This window comes from Poecilia reticulata, linkage group LG21 (genome assembly GCF_000633615.1).
Source record: "Poecilia reticulata strain Guanapo linkage group LG21, Guppy_female_1.0+MT, whole genome shotgun sequence".
Classification (NCBI taxonomy): domain Eukaryota; kingdom Metazoa; phylum Chordata; class Actinopteri; order Cyprinodontiformes; family Poeciliidae; genus Poecilia; species Poecilia reticulata.
Genome location: NC_024351.1, coordinates 3822719 through 3842358, shown reverse-complemented (window position 1 = coordinate 3842358; position 19640 = coordinate 3822719). Strand labels below are relative to the sequence as shown.

Below are 19640 nucleotides of genomic sequence, written 5' to 3'. Positions count from 1 at the left end.
GGGAGGGAGGGAGGGAGAAAGAAGGAAGGAAGGAGCAGCAGAACGAATGGATGCAACAAAACATCCAAACCTGGAAAATCCTTCATATCCAACATTTCTCCTCACTGCATAATAACTTTAAATAAAGCTCCAACATTACCACATTTATGTTTTTCACAAAAACTGTTTCAAAAACTAAAATCTTCAGAAACCTTCTGTAAAACCACAGAAAACCATTTAATGCTGTGATTTCAAGACATTTTCAACATCAGTATCCATTATTTTAATTTACCGAGGCATCTAGTGGGAATTAGGGTTATAATTCATTTACAGTAATTTGAAATATTTTCTGAAATTTCTTCATTTGCACAATGGTTCTTATGGTTGTGCAAATGGACAACATGGAGCTGAAAATCAGAAATGATGATTCAGTCATCTGACCTCCATATTGTTTTTCTGAAAAAGGCATTTCACTGCGGAGCGGCGGTAACTCTGCATTGTTTTCAGCGTCACAAACACACACTGGCTTTAAAWTATGGAACCACTACCATGTCATTAAGCTCTGTGAACTTCAGACGTTTAGCAAAAGACGTGCAGCTGCAAAACAAATCTATTTAAACAGAGAAATTTGCTGCTGCAATACAAAAAAAAAAAAAGATTTCCTGCATTTCTTATGTTATTGTTACAGAAATGGGTCATTGTTGGAACAGATGTTTGGCATAAATATCTCTGCCTCTGGGGAAGGAGTGGAAGATTTTCTGTAAAAACCTGTCAGGTGTTTGTTTACTGTAAATTCCCAACTCCCTACTAGGGTTGTATTTGGATTTTTATTTATAGTTTAGTTTTAAGAGCGTATTTGCTCTTAAACAAACACACTCTTAAAACTTTTTTAAGAGTGTTTTTGTTAGCTATATATTAGTTTTTTCACACTTTGGTTAATTTTTAGGCAAAGAAAAGAAAAAGGTGAAAGTATTTAATGTTATATGTACAGTAATTGGGTAATGAACAATAAACAGAAGACACTATTTTCAAAAGACACTGAAAAACAACTTATCCAACTTCTACAGATTAGAATAATCCGTAGAATCAGAGGATTATTCCGTAGAATAATCTGCCGTAATTTGCAGAAAACTGATACGAACAGAAAAAAAAGTGATTTCAGTACATTTTAGTTAGTCCTATAAATGCACAACATAGTTCCAGTTAGAAAACTATAACTTTATAGCTTTTCCCCATTAATTTCAGTTAAATGTTTTCTCCGTTTCAGTTTTTGTCATTTCGTTTGGTCTAGTTAACTGTAATAACCGTGATTCCTACTGAACTATACACTCATTCTCAACCTCACATTTCTTTTAGTACTTTTTGAGAAAGTGGTCACGGCTCAGGTTTTAATGCAACATTCAATGATTCACTTGAACCTTTAACGTCGTATGTTACTGGTAGTGTTTCCCCAAATGTGTTGAAATGGTAGTGAAACGTGTGTAAAATCGGCAAATACCGGTTATCGGCCATAATGGCAATATTTAAATCGGATATCGATATTAGCGTATCCCTAATTTTTTTTAATCTATTAACTTTATTAGTTTGACTTCTTTTCCTCTTTTCATTAAAATTCGTTATATMAAAATTACGATATTGCAGTGTTATAAATAAAATCTGATCTGTTTTGAGCCAAAATTTAGTTTTGATAGTAAAACTTCTACTTAAAAATTAAACACTACAGCTGGAATATCTATTAATAAAAGGGTCATGTTTAATTTATAATATATTCGAGCAGAATTAAGCCGCTGATTATTAGAAAACGAGAAGCAACATAAAGCTTAGCAACCGGAGTTTCCTTTCGGAGTTAATCTYGYTGAGCAGGACTATGTCTCCGGGATTAAACGGCTTTCTCTCGGGTGAAAAAACAACAACACAGGCTCAGCGGAGATGAACACTCCCTGAAAACGTTACCATTTCTTTCCGCAGGAGAGCCAGGGCAGCGTCCAGGTTGGCCGGCTTGCTGGCCAGCAGGCTGTCGGCGTTATTCCTGCCTCGGCTCAGGTCGTCCTGGATCATGGTTTTCTTCACGTACATCCTCTCCATTTCTCTCCACGAGCCGCCGCTCGAGTTCAGCAGCCCGCTCAGGCTCTTCGGCAGCGGCGGCAGACCCTCGATACAGGCCATTCCCCCCGCCGTACCGTTCGCTGACTTGCCATTCATTTTTCCGGTGAGTTACTAAGTGAGTTCCGGTGGGTAATTATTAACGCTGAAACTGAACGGTAAGTTGTTAAATCCGACAAACAGAGCGAGGGCGCAGCCGTCTCCAGAGCTGAACACACCGAGCAACAGTCGTGGCGTTCTCTGCCCGAGGCGGAGAGGGACGCTGCGTTAAGTTAACTGAACCAGTGACGTAACGTTTCCGGTATGATTCTACAAAGTAAAAGCCCCAACTCCTATACACAATTGAACTCTTTTTTTTCAATATTTAAAGGGATAGTACGGAGTTTTTGAAAGCTCATTAGTAGTTTGTTTGGAAGTACCACGGCGCAAGAGGGCCATATCTGATAGAGAAAAGGAAAACATTTTCGATAAAAAGAAAACTAAGAATTTTTTTTAGATTGATCTCAGAAAATTTCTAGAAAAATTAGAACATTTCTGAACTCCAAATGTTGAAAATTTGTGAGAAAAAAAACTCTGAGTATGAGATTAATTTCATGAATTTCTAAGAAAATCAGAGAAGTTTCTGAGCTTCAATAGTCAAAATTTTGCAAGAAAAAACTGAGAAATTTTCTAGATTAGTTTCAAAAGGTACACATTTTTACCTTTTGAAACAGAAATTGACAAAACATGTAAAATTGTATTTAAAAAAATAATTGCAGAAATTTTCTAGAAGTCAAATATTGTTCAAGTTTTAGGAACAAAAATCTAGTTTTTCTAGAAATTTTCTGAGGATAGTCTCAGAAAATTTCAGGCATATTTTCAGCTTTTCAAACTCAGAAATTTCGAAGATTTTTGTAGAAAATTCCTAAGATCAATTTCAAAAGTTCATTTAGAACCTGCCGTATTTTTTTCAACCCAAGCTCTGTGAAGAACGACATAAATTTTCTTGCTGGAATAGGTTGAATTGAGCTTTTATTCACAAAATTATATTTTTACTTACACAAATGAAAAGATGTAAAGTGATAACTATTACAAATCTGGTAAGAATTTAATAAAATTAATGTCTTTAAAGTCTAATCCTTGAACATTTTCTGTCATCAGAGAAAGCAACACAAACTTAATACTGATTAAATCAACTGTCCAATATACTAATTTCACCAAACAGCTCTTATTTTGAAATTCCCTTCTGGTTCCTTTATGACTGATTGCTGCAAGTCGCTAAAAAATTGGCTTTTGGCTGAGTAGTTAAATCCGCTTCCTGTCATTTCAACACAGAAGCTGCGAGGCTTTTCCCAACAAACACTTAGAAACAACAATATTCCCTTTTTTCCTTCTTGTTTTGTTTGATAATTTACTTTAGCAGGAAATGACTTGGATAGACATTATATCTAACTTGTCAGACAGCATGGTGTGTGTAGGGTTGTTGTTTTTTTTTGAGGTCATGAAAAGGCGTGTGTGTGTCAAAGACAATAGTTTGAGCACAAAAGAGAGACGACGGTCCTCATTTCCACCCCCAAGCTCTGCTGCGTCCTTCCAACAAAGCAACTTAAAGAACCTTGAAGCTAAAACACAAAAGCATCACGCATGTTCCTCAGGAAGAGAGGGGCAAGTTTACCACACACAGAGATTAAGACTAAAACCTCAGATTCCCCAAATTAAAGCTGCAGTGTTTAAAACTTTTATATAAAAATAGGTTTTTTACTTATTTGCTAAAACTGTTATGTTGTTGTGACAGTTTGTTATGAGACAGGTAATCTGTGAAAAGATGAGCTTCTGAAGAAATGCTTGGCTCCCGACCAAAACCAACCAATCAGAGCCAGGAGGCGGGTCTTTGTGCTGTCAATCATCCTCATGGAGGCACCAAATGTGCTAATGAGGGAGAAACAACTTACCTTTAGAGAAAAACGTTTATCCGTCAACATGGTGCTCATGCTAACTAGCATTAGCATTCATGACAGCACTCCTGGCTCTGATTGGTGGACAGAGTACCCAAAAATTCCACTCAAGAATAAAAAAGTATTTTCTACTGAAGTACTGAGTAACTGATCAAATTATAAATCATTTAACATTTACAAATAATCAGATGGACCAAATTATTACAAAAATAATTACAAAATAAAATAAATTTGTTTCAATAGAAAACTTGTGAAACTTTATAACTGCAGTTCTGGGTCTGTTTATGGTGAATTTTTGGTTAAAACATGTTTTCCATTCAGTGGGCAGAAAATCCAGAAATCTTACTCAAGTAAGAGTAGAAATACTTCATAATAAAATTACTCAAGTAAAAGTAAAAAGTACAGCGTAGTAAAAATACTCCTAAAAGTACTTTTTTGTTTGTTTGTTTTTCAAAGAAGTTATTCAAGTAAATGTAACTACATTTACTCTCTGGTGGTTAGCACTCATTAGTTTCATATTACACTCTGATGACATGGTGACAGGTTCAACAAATATGTAAAAATCACATTTTTGTATAAATGTTTCCTTTCCTAATAATGCTCTTTTATGAATTATTCATCTTACTACACATTGTATTATCATATAATTGCAATGTTTTAATGAAAAAAACAATAACAAGAAGAAATAATACATTTAGGAGTGCCATTTCTCTTCTCTCACTGTTTACCTGAATACTTTTATTTTGAAATAGCTGTGAAGTTAATTCCAGCTTTTGATGCGTTACATAAATCCAACCTAGAACAGTGAAGGACATGGACTAGTTTTTACAGGACGCTTCTTATTTTGGCTGTTATGGAGGTGAAAGAAAACTGTTCAGGGTCAGAGAAGATATTAGATCCAGACCTGAAATGACTCAGTGAATTTTCACAGTGCTGGAAAACAACGACATGCCATTAAAAACAAAACAGACACCATGCAGAGAGGCATGTTTTCCAACTGACTTTAAAAAACCAACAACGAAAAACAAAGGATTTTAACATCCTCAGATTTCATGTAATCACTTTTAATTGTATTTAAATTACAGCCTTTCATTTTATTTAATTTCATTTTATTTTTAATTGAATTCACTTGGTAATATATCTGAATAGTTCATGTTCATGAATTTACATTTCTTTGTTTTTCAAGAACAACAAAGAAACGTCTCAGTTTGAAAAGTTGAAAATTTGCTTAAAAATATCATACAGTTTGAGATCAATCTCAGAAATTTTCTAGAAAAAAATAAATTTCTGAGTTTGAAATCTAAAACAATTTCAAATTTCTTTGAAATGCAGTTGAGATTTAGATTATTTTATCTCTATTTATCTAGATTGTTCTACTGAAACCTTTAAAATAAGCTCTTATATTTAATTATTTGTAAGTCAGTTTTGTTTTACTTCAAGTGACCCAAGATATTTGCAGCTACAACTAGACCAAAAATACTTGGTGAGATTTTGTGTTTTGCAGTTTTAAAATCTCTTCCCAGATCTGAACTAAAGAATCCCCTTAAGTATGTAAAACCTGCTGAATGCTGGTTGTTGTTTCAAATAAATCTGTTAATCTGAATTCTGCATATTTGTCCTTGAGAAGCAACTCAACCATTTAATCCTGCTTCTAAATCTGAGAGTTCAGCAATATGATCGAGGCCAATACGTTGTTTTTCCAGAGGTTTACCTTTTAAAACATTTCCTTCGCCGTCATCAACGGCCTTAAAGCTGGAGGATTAGACAAACGATGGAAGATCCACGAAACCCAGCAGGGTTGAGTTAATCCTTGTGGTTAAACGCACAATGGCTTTCAATCTCTGAGTCAAATCCGGCTAATAATGCTCTAAAGATATCCACTAAGGCTTCGYTGGAAAGGAATTACCTGCTAAAAACCACAACAATTACAGTTGGTCAGTTTRCCCCAAAATGGCACCAGAACAGGAGAGACTTTGGGCCATCGACCAAAAAGAGAAGAATTCTGATTTTAATCCGGATTCCTTCCACAATCCAAAAACATGACTGTCAGGTTAATTGGTCTCTCCAAATTGTCCCTAGGTGTGTGTGTGTGTGTGTGTGTGTGTGTGTGTGTGTGTGTGTGTGTGTGTGTGTGTGTGTGTGTGTCTGTGTGTCTCTGTGTTGCCCTGCGACAGACAGGTGACCTGTCCAGGCGACCTGTCCAGGTGACCCCGCCTCTCGCCCGGAACGTTAGCTGGAGAGGCACCAGCACCTCCTGACCCCATTACCGGACAAGGGTGTAAGAAAACGGATGGATGGATAGATCTCTGAAATTCTCTGGAAAAACAGGGAAATTTCAGTTTAAAAAGTTTAAAATGGGCTAGAAAAAAAAAACAAAGAAACTTCTGAACTTAAAAGTAAAATAACAGCTAGACTGCATTTTGAGGTCAAATTTTGAAATGTTCTAGAAAAAACATGGACAGTTTTGAGTTTAAAAAATAAAAAAAAATACTAGAAAAATCTGAAATTTTGAGATAAAACTCAGGAATTTTCTGAAAAAAAAAGAACATTTCAGAATTTTCAGATCAATTTCAGACACTTTGTAGAAAAATTTTGGAAATTTCTCAGCTTGAAAATTTGTTATAAAAAAATGTCAGAAATTTTATAATAATGAAAAAAGGACATTTCTGAGTTTAGAAAATTGAAAAGTTTCAGAAAAGAAAAATTATATCTTGAGATTAATACAAAATTTCAAGAAAAAAACAAGAAAAGTCAAAAATTTGCTAGAATATAATTTAAAAAATTGAGCTCAATCTCAGAAAAAAACAAGGACATTTTGAAATGTTGAGTTTGAAATGTTGAAAATTTACTTGAAAACACTCAAAGTAAAAGATGTAAGACTTTAGAAACTTAGAAATTTTGACGGTTTATCCAAAGTTTTAAGATTAGTCTTAAAGTTTCTGATTTCTCTTAGAATATTTTTCAACTTTTCAAACTAAGAAATGTACTTGTTTTGTTTTTTTATTTATTGAGAAAAGTTTCAATGATATGACTTTCGAATTAGATTAATATCAACATTTCTAAGGGGGAGGCTGTTGCAGTAAATTTGCTCCTCCCTTTTTTTTTGCATCAGCGATGACCCTAACGCACCTGCCAGATGAATTCTGCCAAACTGTGAAGGTTTGTTAACTTAGCTGGAATCTGACAGCATTAGCTGCAGAATAAGCCGACTGGTTTCCTTGCAGGGCGTCTTCCCCCTCCTGCAGATGCGCCGGCCGCTAAGCGTGCCGCGTTATTCTGCTGCAGCAGCAGCTGAGCTGAACTGGGGTCTCGTCTGGGACGCGTCACTGTCAGCGTGAGACAAAAGGCCGACAGGAAGGAGGGAAGGCGGCTGTTGGGGCTCGGGGCGGTTTGGCCTCCCACAGGGAGTCAAAACGCAGCAGCAGGTCAGGAAAGAGGAGCGGCAGCTGCTGTGAGCGACGGCGTTTTCCTCACAAAACGATTCTTCATCCTGTCGCCGAACAGGAAACGGATCAGACAAACTGCTCGTGCGTAAGAAACGTGTAAGAGGAAACACTTCTGGGGGTTTAATTACGCCAACAGACGGTTGAAATTGAGAGGCAATGCTTGTCGTTTCTGCAGCGTCTGCGATCAACAGCTGGCCCCACGTAGCCTTGACCTCTGACCTTTCCATTCTGCCCCATTTTCTGCTCAAACACGCCCACAATCCATCTGGGCAACCCTTTGAAGCTGAAAACAATAGCGGAGAAACTTCAACCTACTTTTACTCAAGTAAAAGTATTTGGTACAAAGTACTGAGTAACTGATCAAAACAATCTGAACTAATTTTAACGACTAAAAAGTAAAATACTGAATTTTGAAATTAGATGATTTGTGAAAGTTCCTACATTGGAGTATTAGGGACAGTTAAGGAAAATTACAAGAATAAAATAATAAAATACAAGTCATATTATTACAACTTTATTCTTATTTATTATTCTTAAGAAATGTTCTTAGTATGGCCCTAATCCTCTCATCGTAGGTTATTAGTGGCACTGAAAAATTTAGTTTTAGCTTGTCAAATAAATACGTCAAAATTTGCTGCAATACAAAAGTTAAAGGCATCAAAATAATCTAATCTGCATCCACAAGATCCAAACACGGAGCTTTCAGCTTCTAAGCAGCACAAATCTGGAACCAACTTCCAGAAAACTGCAAAAAAGCTGAAACACTGAGTTCCTTTAAATCCAGACTAAAAGCAAACCTGATTAGTTCAATAACTGGAACATTGATCAATGAATGAATAATGAAGCAAAATCAATATTAGTTTAATCAATAAAATTATTTGGCAATAGAAAGACTAGAACACTTTACATCAGAACCATCTTTAAAACACACATAAAAACGAAACGTCTATAAATACAAAGTGAAGCATCTAAACTGTTTATTTCCTGCATAAATATCAGAGATAAACATCATCGATCGCGTTTCCCTCTGCAGTGGAAACAGGAAGACGTGCAAAAACAAATAGCCGACGACAGTGRAACCTGATTCTCCTGACGCAGCTCGAAAGTGAAGGGCAGAGGCACAAATAAACCCCACAATCCTCAGGGGAGCTTTCCGAGGTCTGCACACGGCGGCCATCTTTAAAACGTCATCTGTTAATTTTGAAGGCAGTAAAACTGAAAGAGTTCAGACCTGAGTCGATTCTGCAGAACTGAAATGCATCATAAAGCATCCAGCTCCACTGACATCATTTCTACAGGAGAGAAGATGAGAACCTACAAGCATCCAAAGGTATCAAAACTGAAAGGAAACAAGAAGCTGAAATCTACGGAAGGAGATTAGGGCCACTAAGACAAAAAATAAATAAAGAATTGTGACTTTTTTCTCAGAATTTTGATCTCGGAACATTAAAATAAAAATTCTGCTGTCAAAATCTTCGGGGAAAAAAAAGTAAAAAATCTGAGATTAAAGTCAAAATTTTGTGAAAATAATTTGGTGGAATTCTGACTAAAAAGTCTGAATTGTGAGATTAAAGTCAGAATTCTCAGAATTTTGAAAAAGAAAAAAAAAATTTGCCGAATTTTGACTTTTGATCATAGAAGATTAAAGTCCGAGTCAAATTTGTGAGATTAAAATCTGATTTCTGAGATTAAAATCAGATTTCTGACTCTTTTCTCAGAGTTCAGAATATTAAAGTGAAAATTCTGTAAACAAAATCTAAATTCTGAGAAAAAAAAATCTGAATTTTCTCAGAATTCTAAGAATAAAGTCAGAATTCTAGCAATTTAATATTAGAGTCGAAATTATTATAATTTTTTTTGGCACTTATCCTCTTCCGTATAAATTCCTAAAAATCTGTGACAGAGTTTTTAATTTAAACGCCATTCATGAAAGGCAGGAATCAAGATGCTCGTTAATTTTTTGCTCCTGAATTTTAGCCTGGCAGACAGGACAGCTGACCATCATCACCAAAGAGGAGGAAGATGAGGAAGAGGAGGAGCTCCCGCTGTGAAGCGATGCTGGGGTGGCGGCTGACGCCGTCTGCGTCTTTCCTGTCTCCCTCGCTGCTGTTGAGCTGCTGTTCATTGTCTTCTCAAAGAAATCAAAGATGCTGGCTGAGGTGCTTCGGTCGTCCCGCGACCTTTTCCTCGACGCCTGGCCTCCATTTTGAACCCCAGAGTCGCTGAAATACTTGGACTGAGCCGGCGTTGCAGCGCCGCCTGCAGGTGCTGCTAGTTTTAGAGGCGACAGCTGCAAACTGGAGTTGGATGTAGAGGAAGGGGAAGTCTCTGTGGTTTCTCCTGACTTCCTGATGGTGGCGCTGTCGAACAGCTCCTGAATGGAAGCTTGTCTCATCCTCTCTCCCGGAGATTTAGAAACTTTCACCGGAGAGCCGTTAACATTGGCAAACACTCTGGTGTTTCCAACGGATCTCTTCGCAGGAGGTTTTACTCCGAAAGAGGGTCGGGCGTTTGAGATGGAGTTGGTTTGATCCGATAAGCCGGAGCAAACTGGAGAGGAGACGGAGATGGACGAAAAAGGCACTGATGGCGAGCGAGATGGAGCGGAAGAGGAGGAGGTTTGGGACATCCCTCCCAGCAGGAAGCCTTTCCCGCTGAAAGGGATGACGTTCCTGATGTCCTGAGATCCAGAAGCTGGGAACAAAAACAGCAAGTGTCAAAATAAGACAGGAGAAATTATTGTAGAAATTGATTAACCTCTAAAATATTCTGGCAATTGATTATTTTTGATTATTCTGACAATTAATTGATTATTCTGATGATTAATCAATTATTTTTTTGAAGATTAATCAACTATTCTAACAATTAATTGACTATCCTGATGATTAATCGAATTAAAAATTGGCACATTCTGCTGATTTTTCATTTAACCACCTAAACTTAGTTTATAAAATATTAGAAAAAAGTCAAATAATACAAATAAAAAATTCAGTTCCTTTTCTACTTAAGGAAAAAACCTTTTCTTGCCAATCTTTAGTAAACGCTTGATTACCTCTGCAACCAAAAAAAATATAATTCTAACTTTAGCATATGAAGCTCTGCTGTGACTGTGTTGATTACTTTATAAAATAACTGATTAATAGAAGATTTTATTTACAGAATTTGAAACAGGTGAAGACTATGCCACTAGAACATATTTACAGAAAAAGGACTTTAATCTTAAATTAAAATGTTCTTTTTTGAACTGTTTTGCCTTAATTAATGCTCTGAGTGTGTTGTTCTTTCAACAAATTGCCTTTTTTTGAGTCTGTATTCAGTTAACAATTAATCGATTACTAAATTAGTTCACGATTATTTCAATCAATTAATCGCGATTAATCGTATCATCCCTTATCAAAACCAACCAAACTGATAGGAAAGTTAAACCTGACACTGCAGATAAGGTAAAGCCAAATCACCTTTGACTGTTTCTGAAGGTTTCCCAGTCCCTGCTGTCTTCTTCTCCGAGGTCTTCTTGTTTTTTTTCCCGTATCCTTCAGGCTCTTTGACCTTAGTGTAAGTCCCACCGCATGACCTCCGGTGGTCCTCCCACCAGGGGTCCAGAGAGGACGGGGCCCGGTTCATGGCCCTCTTCACGTACCCAAAGTAAGGCTTGCGGTTCTGGCAGGGCCCGTTGCATCGCCACCAGTGCTGCCGGTAAACGTCGACTTCATCATGGAAGCTGTGGTAGATCTAAAAAGACAACAATAAAAGCGAATTTCAGATCAAACTGAGGATTATCAGCTGATGGAGCTCAGTGGAGAAGGAAATACGCCTACAGTGATTTTGGTCCCGCTGGCCTTGTTGATCCTGTTCATGTGTTTGCAGAACTCGGGTCCGTGTCCGTCTCTGTCTCGGTCGTTCTGGGTCACAAACAGGAGCGCGTGGATCATTTCATGGAGGAGAGTCTGTGAAACAAACAGGTAGCAACATTAGTATATTAGAAATACAAATAAAACTCTTTATTTTACAATAGAGTCTGACCTCAACCAGGTCTTTTCTGGGCCTCAGCTTCAGCAGAGGCTCGCTGAGCCGGATCGAACAGAGTCCACCTCGGCCTTCATAAGAGCACACACCGGCACACCTACAGAAAGACAACAACAACAAAAAAAATGTATTCAGAACATTAACATTAATATTAATTTAAATTCTTAAACACCTAGTTTTTCTTTGCTACTTTACGAAAAAAGGAATATGGTATCTACTGGCCATTAAATGAATATCGGATATAAATCAGTGCATTCCTGCATGTCTGAAAGTTTAAACTGATTTTAATATGTTAAATAAACAAAAGAAAATAAAAAAGAGCAGATGAAAAATGACCAAGTTACAGAATGTTTGACGAAATAAAAGATCTGACTGATAGAATGCATATTTTCCAGGGATTATTTGAATGATACATTTTATAATAATCTTGTTAAAAGTGTGTTTTGAGGTCAGTATTTTGATTTGTTATTAAAGGAAATATTCATAATTACTCCTCTGGGAATCACAATCTTGTTTTCTCTGCTCAGATTACAAACCTCTTACTCAGAGGCAACTTGTGGAGAAAATAGTCACAGAAAGCAGATGAAACTTCTCAGCATTATTTTGACGTTACTGATAGGATTTCTCTTTGCCAGCCACATGGAATTTGTGTTTTCTGAAATGGTTCTGCTTGTTCTGTGTTTTGAAATTAGCTCTCATTGCCATGAAAGGAAGTTTTATGTTCAGCTGCTGAGTTTTGGAAAGTGCTGTGGAGCAAAGTTCACGGTGAGGTCATGGGAGGAGGACTGCTCTGTCCACATGTATTTTGTGGTTCTGAATGAGTCTCCTGAGGTTTTGTGTGTGGCGAACCGGGGGTCACTTTTATGACCCGGCATCCTCATTCTGGGTTGGACTCCACCCGGACTGCTCCCCGTCACTGATCCGGTTTGTGGTTCTCCTCAGGGACACAAACAGCTATATGTGTTTCCATTGACCAGTCATCATTCCTCCTCGTCAACAGGACATGTTTTGGACTATAAGGGCCAGGATATGAGAATTTTTGTTTGATTACAAGAATATACTCATAATATTAGCAAATAAATGAAAATTGCCAGATAAAACGTCTTATGAGAAAATTGTTTTCTTGAGGAAAAAAGTGATCAGGTTCTCTTGTGACCACCTTAGTCGTTGCAGTTCTTTCTTCTAAAATGTTTGTACCGCCTTTTCAACATCCTGCTACTGATAATAATTTGATCCTGATGTGTTAAAAGGTTAAATATTTATATTAGGCATTAAGTATTACCTGTAACATTTACACAAAAGTATAGCTTCACAAGATGTTCAACATTCCTCATTTTAATGAGGAATATTCTCTCATTCAAAGTCCAAATAAATAAAAGTTAAATTATATCACTCTGAACTAACAAGGAGTGCACCGGCCAAAACATCCCAATATTTAAAATTGTTTTTATATTCAAACACCCTAAGTCGATCATTCAATGTAATCAATTAATCGTCCACCTCTACTTCCACCTAAACTTTGAAAATCAGAAGCATCGGCTGTGATTTTGTGTTGAGAAATGCTGATATTTCTGCCTTATTAAATAAATGTATTTATTTATAAATAAAAAGTGTCTTACAGGGTCATTCTGGGGCTCCACTTGACCTCCACTCCGTTGAGTTTCCCCCAGAAGAACATGTCGTTGAACTCCAGAAACATGGACCTCAAGTCCGGGTTGGGGTCCAGCATCTCCCAGGACTTGTCTACGATGCTCAGCGGCCTCTCGGGCTGAACGGTCGGCGGCTTCCAGCGGGTAACAGCGCCGCTGCCACCTCCATGTGGCTCAGCTTTCTGTTTCTTACTGCTATGTCCGAAGCCATCCTCCAGAAAACAGTCCGGTGGGATCTGGGAAGTCTGGTACTCGGTGTCGAACTGTTCCTGAAGCTGAATGGCGAGCAGGAAATCAGCATCCATGACAACAACAACTAGCAGGAAGCTAACTAGCTTTGTTGCCAGATATTCACGTAAAATAAAAGCAACCTAAGTTCTGGAGTGAACAGAAACTTCGACCAGATCATAATAAAAGCCTATCAGAGTGAAAGTGCGCGGGTTTTGGTCATATTTCCGAATTAAGCCACACTTTCTAAGCCAAGAGTAACAGATAACTGCCGAATTGTTAAAAACTAGAGCCGATAAGTCAAAGAGCTACAGTGCAAATTATGTATTTCCGGTAGTGTTCAAAAATAAAAGCATAAGTTTTTGGAGTAGTTTCAGTCATTTGGCAGATTTTCGCTATTTTTGTTTAAAATCTAAATAATAAAAAGACTTAAACTAAAACTCTCAATCAATAAAATACATTTTGCCTTTATTTACGAGATTTTCAGCGTTAACTCATAAACTTGATTACGCTTTCCTGTCAAAACCTGACCCGGATGTTGTTCTACGGTCAAGTCAAATATACTTTGAATTTTACATTTTAAAAATAGATTTGTTTAATATTTAATATGCAGAGGTGCGTAAATAATCAGTGCATAAGAGTAGGACTACTTCAAAAATATTGTTTTACTAAATTAAAAGTAAAAAGTATAAGTTCAAGAAAATACTGTTGCAAGAATAAACATGATATTTGGTAAATAGTCTGTCAGAATTCTGAAGGAAAAAAAAAGCTTAAAATGCTGAGGAAAAAACCCGGAATAAGGCGAGATATCTGAGATTAAAGTTAGAACTCTGAAAAAGGGAATACATCTGAGAGAAAAATAGGAAATCTTATCTCGGTGTCCCTAATTAAATTCTGTGGTTGGTAAATAAATAAATAAATAAATAAATAAATAAATAAATAAATAAATAAATAAACGTGATTCAATACAAACGTTCTATTTCAATTTTTTTGTATTTTATTTAGCAGTGTGGGCTAGAGCTTACCTTCCCAATATGGCGGCGCCGTTGACGTGCCAATCCCCGTGACGTTCACAACCCGGGTCCACCTTCAAACAACTTCCTGTTTGTGTATTAGCGGATATGAAGGAGTTTTTCCACTGTTCTCATTCCTCTACTTCCCAATTCTACTTTTGATTTAATACGTGACTAAAACTGAGGACTAAAGATGTCTGAAACCGGGAACCGACTACGGAAGCTTCTCGAATCGCCCAATTTCGACCCGCAAAGCTACGTGAAACAGTTGTCCCAGCAGTCCGACGGAGACAGAGACCTGCAGGAGCATCGGCAGAAAATCCAGAATCTAGCCGACGAGACGGCCCAGAACCTCAAAAAGAATGTTTACAAGAACTACAGGCAGTTCATCGAGACGGCCAAGGAGATCTCATACCTGGAGAGCGAGATGTACCAGCTGAGCCACATCCTGACCGAGCAGAAGAGCATCATGGAGAGCATCACTCAGTCCCTGCTCTCCACGGATAAAGATGAGACCTCCAAAGAAATGCAGGCAGCCTTCCCCAAAGAGACAGAGGAGCTGAAGCAGAGGACGCTCACCTCCCTGCTGGAGAAGGTGGAAGGAGCAAAGAACATCATGGACACCCCGGGGAGACACCTGGTCTACAATGGAGACCTGGTAGAGTTTGACGTGGACAACATGTCTCCCATCCAGAAGGTGAAATGAAATCATTATTTATAATGTGTAAAATGAGAAAAAAAAGCGAATGAGAAGAAAACAAACATAATGATAATAATCAAACATAAAAAATAGGGCTACAACTAGTAATCGATTATCTTGACGATTAATCGGATAAAAACAGCACGTTCTACAATTTTCTCATTTAACCACTTAAGTCTTTTGCTGTTCAATGTTAGAAATACATCAAAACATCCAAATAAATAATTCAATGCCTTTTTAAAATAAGAAAATAAACATTTTATTGCCCACAATGCAACATTCCTTAAGTAAATCTGAACGAGTGACACTAAAGCTAAAAACATATTCACAGACTAAGGTGTTATTAACTTGAACGCAAAATGTTTATGTTTTTTGTACATTTTTGGCTTAAGTGCTGCTCTGAATATGTTGCTGTTTTCAATGAATTGATTTAAAATATAAATATATGTCCATCAGGAAAAGAAAACACAAGTTCAGCTAAATATATATGATTTCTGTGGTTCATAATATGTAGACTAAAATAAATATTGGTGTTTTTAGTACAAAAACAAATTTTTCCTTGACAACCATGCTTGCCATCTTGAATTTTTCAGTCGCTGGTGGATTTGTTTCAGCGAATCTCAAAGTGTTTTATTTTGTTCAATAATCTGCTGCACAAAATAATCTTTAATTGGTTTGGCACACTTCTTGTTTTCACCAGGTTCACGCTTTCCTCATGAACGACTGCCTGCTGATCGCCACCTGGTTACCCAACCGCAGAGGCACGGTGAAGTACAAATACAACGCCTTGTACGACCTTGAGAGCTTCGCCGTGGTGAACGTGAAGGACAACCCCCCCATGAAGGACATGTTCAAGATCCTCATGTTCCCCGACAGCCGCATCTTCCAGGCGGAGAACAGCAAAGTGAAGAAGGAGTGGCTGGAGATCCTGGACGAGACCAAGAAGAACAAAGTTTCCAAGGAGAAGCACAAGAAGGAGGAGGAGGTCCCTACGTCTCCGGTGCGGRCCGAGGTGTCCACCAACCCCTTCGACATGGAGGACGAGGAAACGGTGGGGTCGGAGGACGGCGTGGATCTGAGCATGGAGTGGATCCAGGAGCTGCCGGAGGATCTGGACGTGTGCATCGCGCAAAGGGACTTCGAGGGCGCAGTGGACCTGCTGGACAAGCTGAATGGGTATCTGAAGGACCAGCCGGCGACGCCGAAGGTGAAGGAGCTCCGGGCGAAGGTGGATGAGCGTGTGAGGCAGCTGACGGAGGTCCTGGTGTTTGAGTTGTCTCCTGATCGTTCCCTTCGCGGTGGACCTAAAGCGACCCGGCGGGCGGTGTCCCAACTCATCCGACTTGGTCAGTGTTTCTCAAAGTGGGGGAAGATGAGAAAACAAATACAAAAAAATACACTTTCCAGTCATAAATTTAAAGTTTTGTAGAAATTATTATAAAATATAAGTTAAAATAACTTATTGAATACGGAGGTAAAAGTTAGGAAATGGAAATTCAGGAAAACACAATTAATCAGACTGCCAGTCAAATTGTCTGCCAATCAAATTTATCAAGTTGCTTTGCTCCTCAAGCTAGAAATGAAACAATTTCTGACAAGAAAAAGACTCCAGCTGCTACAAAAGCCGACACTGTGGAGACAAAATAAAATTTGATGCGATAAATAGAAAAAAATAAAACTTTTTTAATCAAAAGAGGAGGTGGAAAATTGTACCTGGTAATATAGCAACATCAGATTAATAGTCATAAAATATTATCTGAGAAAATGTTCCACCACAGAACATGTTGCCAAGTAAAATTAGGAGGTATGAGGTTAGCATTTATGCTAAACGAAAGTAATAATTATTGAATAGTAAATAAAAATTAGATAAAAATGATAAAATTCTGTTTTTTTACATATTTTGTAGCATTGTCTGTGGGCTTACTAAGGGGGCCTCTGGCTAGAAGCTGACAGTATTTGGGCAACCATGAAACCCTGAACTAACTCACTCACTCTTTGGTTACCTAGCAACTCACTCACTCTTTGGTTACCTAGCAACTCACTCACTCTTTGGTTACCTAGCAACTCACTCATTCTTTGGTTACCTAGCAACAACCTGTTGAGTAACTGGGGCAGCAGCAGTTTAAAGTTTTGCCACAGTGCCTCATAACTGCTTAAAAAAGCCGCAGTGGAGTTTGGTAGTATTTCAGATATTTAAATTTAAAAAACGAATCAATGTTTTTCAGCCAAGCCCTCCAGGCCTTTTCCAGCTTATCGACTTTGTCGCTATTTTTTTTTTTTTTTAGCAAATTTTCAGACAAAAACTAATGGTATTTGCAGGTCAGGCACTCCAAAGCTGTAATCATTGCACCACTAAACCAAATCAAAACTAGAAAAGTGTAACAAAACATTGAGAACTGTTGATCAAACCCCCCCAGAGAAACATATTTTAATAAATACTAAGGTCCAGACTTCTGTGTCGTACTGGAAAATCAGTAATACTTTAATGTATCATTGTATAATGGATTCTGCTGGTTTCAGGTCAGTCCACCAAAGCATGCGAACTCTTCCTGAAGAACCGCGCCGCCGCCGTCCAGACAGCGATCCGGCAGCTTCGCATCGAAGGAGCCACGCTTCTCTACATCCACAAGCTCTGCAACATCTTCTTCACCAGCTTGCTGGAAACCGCTAAAGAGTTTGAAATGGACTTCGCGGGCAACACGGGCTGCTACTCGGCCTTCGTGGTCTGGTCCAGGTCGGCCATGACCATGTTTGTAGACGCCTTCAGCAAACAGGTCAGCGAAGACGCTAAGAGATGGGTTCAAAGGTGTTTTCACACCTGATGGTCTGGTAGATTTGGTTCAATTGTGGACCAAAATTGTAACATTTGTTACATTTTCATGGTTCTCATATAAGGACAGAAAAGAGAGGAGTAAATGTCCGCCAAAAAAACTTTTTCTAGAAAAAACACGGAAATGTCTGAGTTTCAAAAGTTAAAAATTTGCTAGGAAAAGCTAAAAAAAATGTGATTAATCTTTTAAATCTTTTTAAAAAAGTGAAAATCCATCCATCCATCCATCCATCCATCCATTTTCTTCCGCTTATCCGGGGTCGGGTCGCGGGGGCAGCAGCTTCAGAAGGGAGGCCCAAATTTGGTAGAAAAAAAAATCAAAAATGTTGAGATTGATCTCGGAAATTTTCTGGAATAAAATAGAAAATTTCCGAATTTCATCCATCCATCCATCCATTTTCTATACACCCTTATCCCTTAATGGGGTCAGGAGGGTTGCTGGTGCCCATCTCCAGCTAACGTTCCGGGCGAGAGGCGGGGTCACCCTGGACAGATCGCCAGTTTGTCGCAGGGCAACTCCGAATTTCAAAAGTAGAAAATTTAAGTTTCTAAAAAAAAAAAACGTACAATTTTCTGAGTTTTAAAAGTTTTAAACTCTGATTCTGAAATTTTGAGATTGATCTTTGTAAATTAAATGGAAAAACGGTTCGGGTTTGCTTTGGTTGTATTTTCCCAGAATGCCATGCGCTCACTTCCAGTTCACTTCCTGCTTTTGCAGCGGTACCCGCTCTGCTTTGCATCCTCGTCTGGATTCAAACATCACCAGAGTTCACTTCAACCGAACAGAGGCCGAGGTTTATAGGTGCACCAAGGTGCTTGTTATCGAAATATTCTTCAGCTTAATGAATGTTTTCCACTTTTTCAGGTGTTTGACAGTAAGGAGAGTCTGTCCACAGCAGCCGAGTGCGTGAAAGTGGCCAAAGAGCACTGCCAGCAGCTGACCGAGATCGGCCTGGACCTGACCTTCACTCTGCAGTCACTGCTGGTTAAGGATGTCAAGGCGGCCCTGCAGAGCTACAAGGATATCATCATCGAAGCCACCAAGCACAGGAACTCGGAGGAGATGTGGAGGAGGATGAACCTGATGACCCCTGAGGCTTTGGCCAAACTCAAGGTGGTGCCGACTGCCATTGTCCCATCTTTTGTCCTGCTTTCTGTATTGTTTTCAGCTTTTGGAAGCTGAAGTATTTTGCTATATTTTGTAAGATTCCTTTTTAAGGCAAAAAAATCTACCAAAAGATACACAGACAAGAAGAAACAGTGGATGGAAAAATGCTTTTTCTGAATTATAAGTCACATGAATGTGGATACACTGTAAAATTTATGAAAGACTCAGATTTATTAGTTTTAGTTTAGTAAACAATTGTTTAATACATGATTAATCATTTAGCAAACAATTAATTGCTTACTAAATAATTAATAAATTACTAACCGATTAATCTATAGCAGTGGTTCTTAACCTTTTTTGAGGGACCGAACCCCCCAGTTTCATATGCGCATTCACCGAACCCTCCACCCCCATTTCCCCTCCACCCCCATCCTCCCCGCCGACACACAAAAGACTTTGCGGTATTCTGATTTAGTAATGTAATTATATTAGCTGTGTTACCACCCCCACGCCACTAGAGGCAGTACCAACCCCGAAAAGATGCGACTAAGAAACAGATTTAGACTATAGAATTTGGTAAAAACTGAGTTTTGCTGAAGTAATTAAAGACACAAGTTCAAATCC

General features: G+C 38.2%; 3 protein-coding genes across 3 annotated transcripts in view; 1 reads left to right on the top strand and 2 right to left on the bottom strand.

Moving 5' to 3' along the window:
- fam89a (family with sequence similarity 89 member A) overlaps positions 1 to 2371 on the bottom strand; it is a 5154-nt gene extending 2783 nt beyond the window's left edge. Inside the window, exon 1 of the mRNA XM_008397260.2 lies at positions 1933 to 2371. Within this exon, the coding sequence (XP_008395482.1) occupies positions 1933 to 2181 (249 nt within the window). The 5' untranslated portion in view covers positions 2182 to 2371. The remainder of the gene's footprint in view (positions 1 to 1932) is intronic.
- A 6548-nt stretch (positions 2372 to 8919) lies between these two features.
- sprtn (SprT-like N-terminal domain) lies at positions 8920 to 13693 on the bottom strand. The gene is made up of 5 exons (XM_008397261.2): positions 13108 to 13693; positions 11486 to 11585; positions 11281 to 11409; positions 10921 to 11194; positions 8920 to 10156 (listed from the first exon to the last, which is right to left on the bottom strand). Exons 1-5 carry the CDS (start codon positions 13440 to 13442, stop codon positions 9387 to 9389), a joined length of 1608 nt encoding a protein of 535 aa, XP_008395483.2. The 5' UTR covers positions 13443 to 13693; the 3' UTR covers positions 8920 to 9386.
- A 738-nt stretch (positions 13694 to 14431) lies between these two features.
- Positions 14432 to 19640, top strand: part of exoc8 (exocyst complex component 8) — a 6712-nt gene continuing 1503 nt past the window's right edge. Inside the window, exons 1-4 of the mRNA XM_008397263.2 lie at positions 14432 to 15075; positions 15779 to 16424; positions 17599 to 17852; positions 18774 to 19022. Of these exons, the coding sequence (XP_008395485.1) occupies positions 14572 to 15075; positions 15779 to 16424; positions 17599 to 17852; positions 18774 to 19022 (1653 nt within the window). The 5' untranslated portion in view covers positions 14432 to 14571. The remainder of the gene's footprint in view (positions 15076 to 15778; positions 16425 to 17598; positions 17853 to 18773; positions 19023 to 19640) is intronic.

Excerpts from the sequence above, each read along its gene's own strand:
- sprtn (XM_008397261.2), bottom strand. The coding sequence starts at position 13,442 with ATGGATGCTGATTTCCTGCTCGCCATTCAGCTTCAGGAACAGTTCGAC. Across the intron at positions 11,586-13,107 it reads TGGAGCCCCAGAATGACCCT|GTGTGCCGGTGTGTGCTCTT; the intron begins GTAAGACACTTT and ends GTCTTTCTGTAG. Across the intron at positions 10,157-10,920 it reads ACCTTCAGAAACAGTCAAAG|CTTCTGGATCTCAGGACATC; the intron begins GTGATTTGGCTT and ends TTTTGTTCCCAG.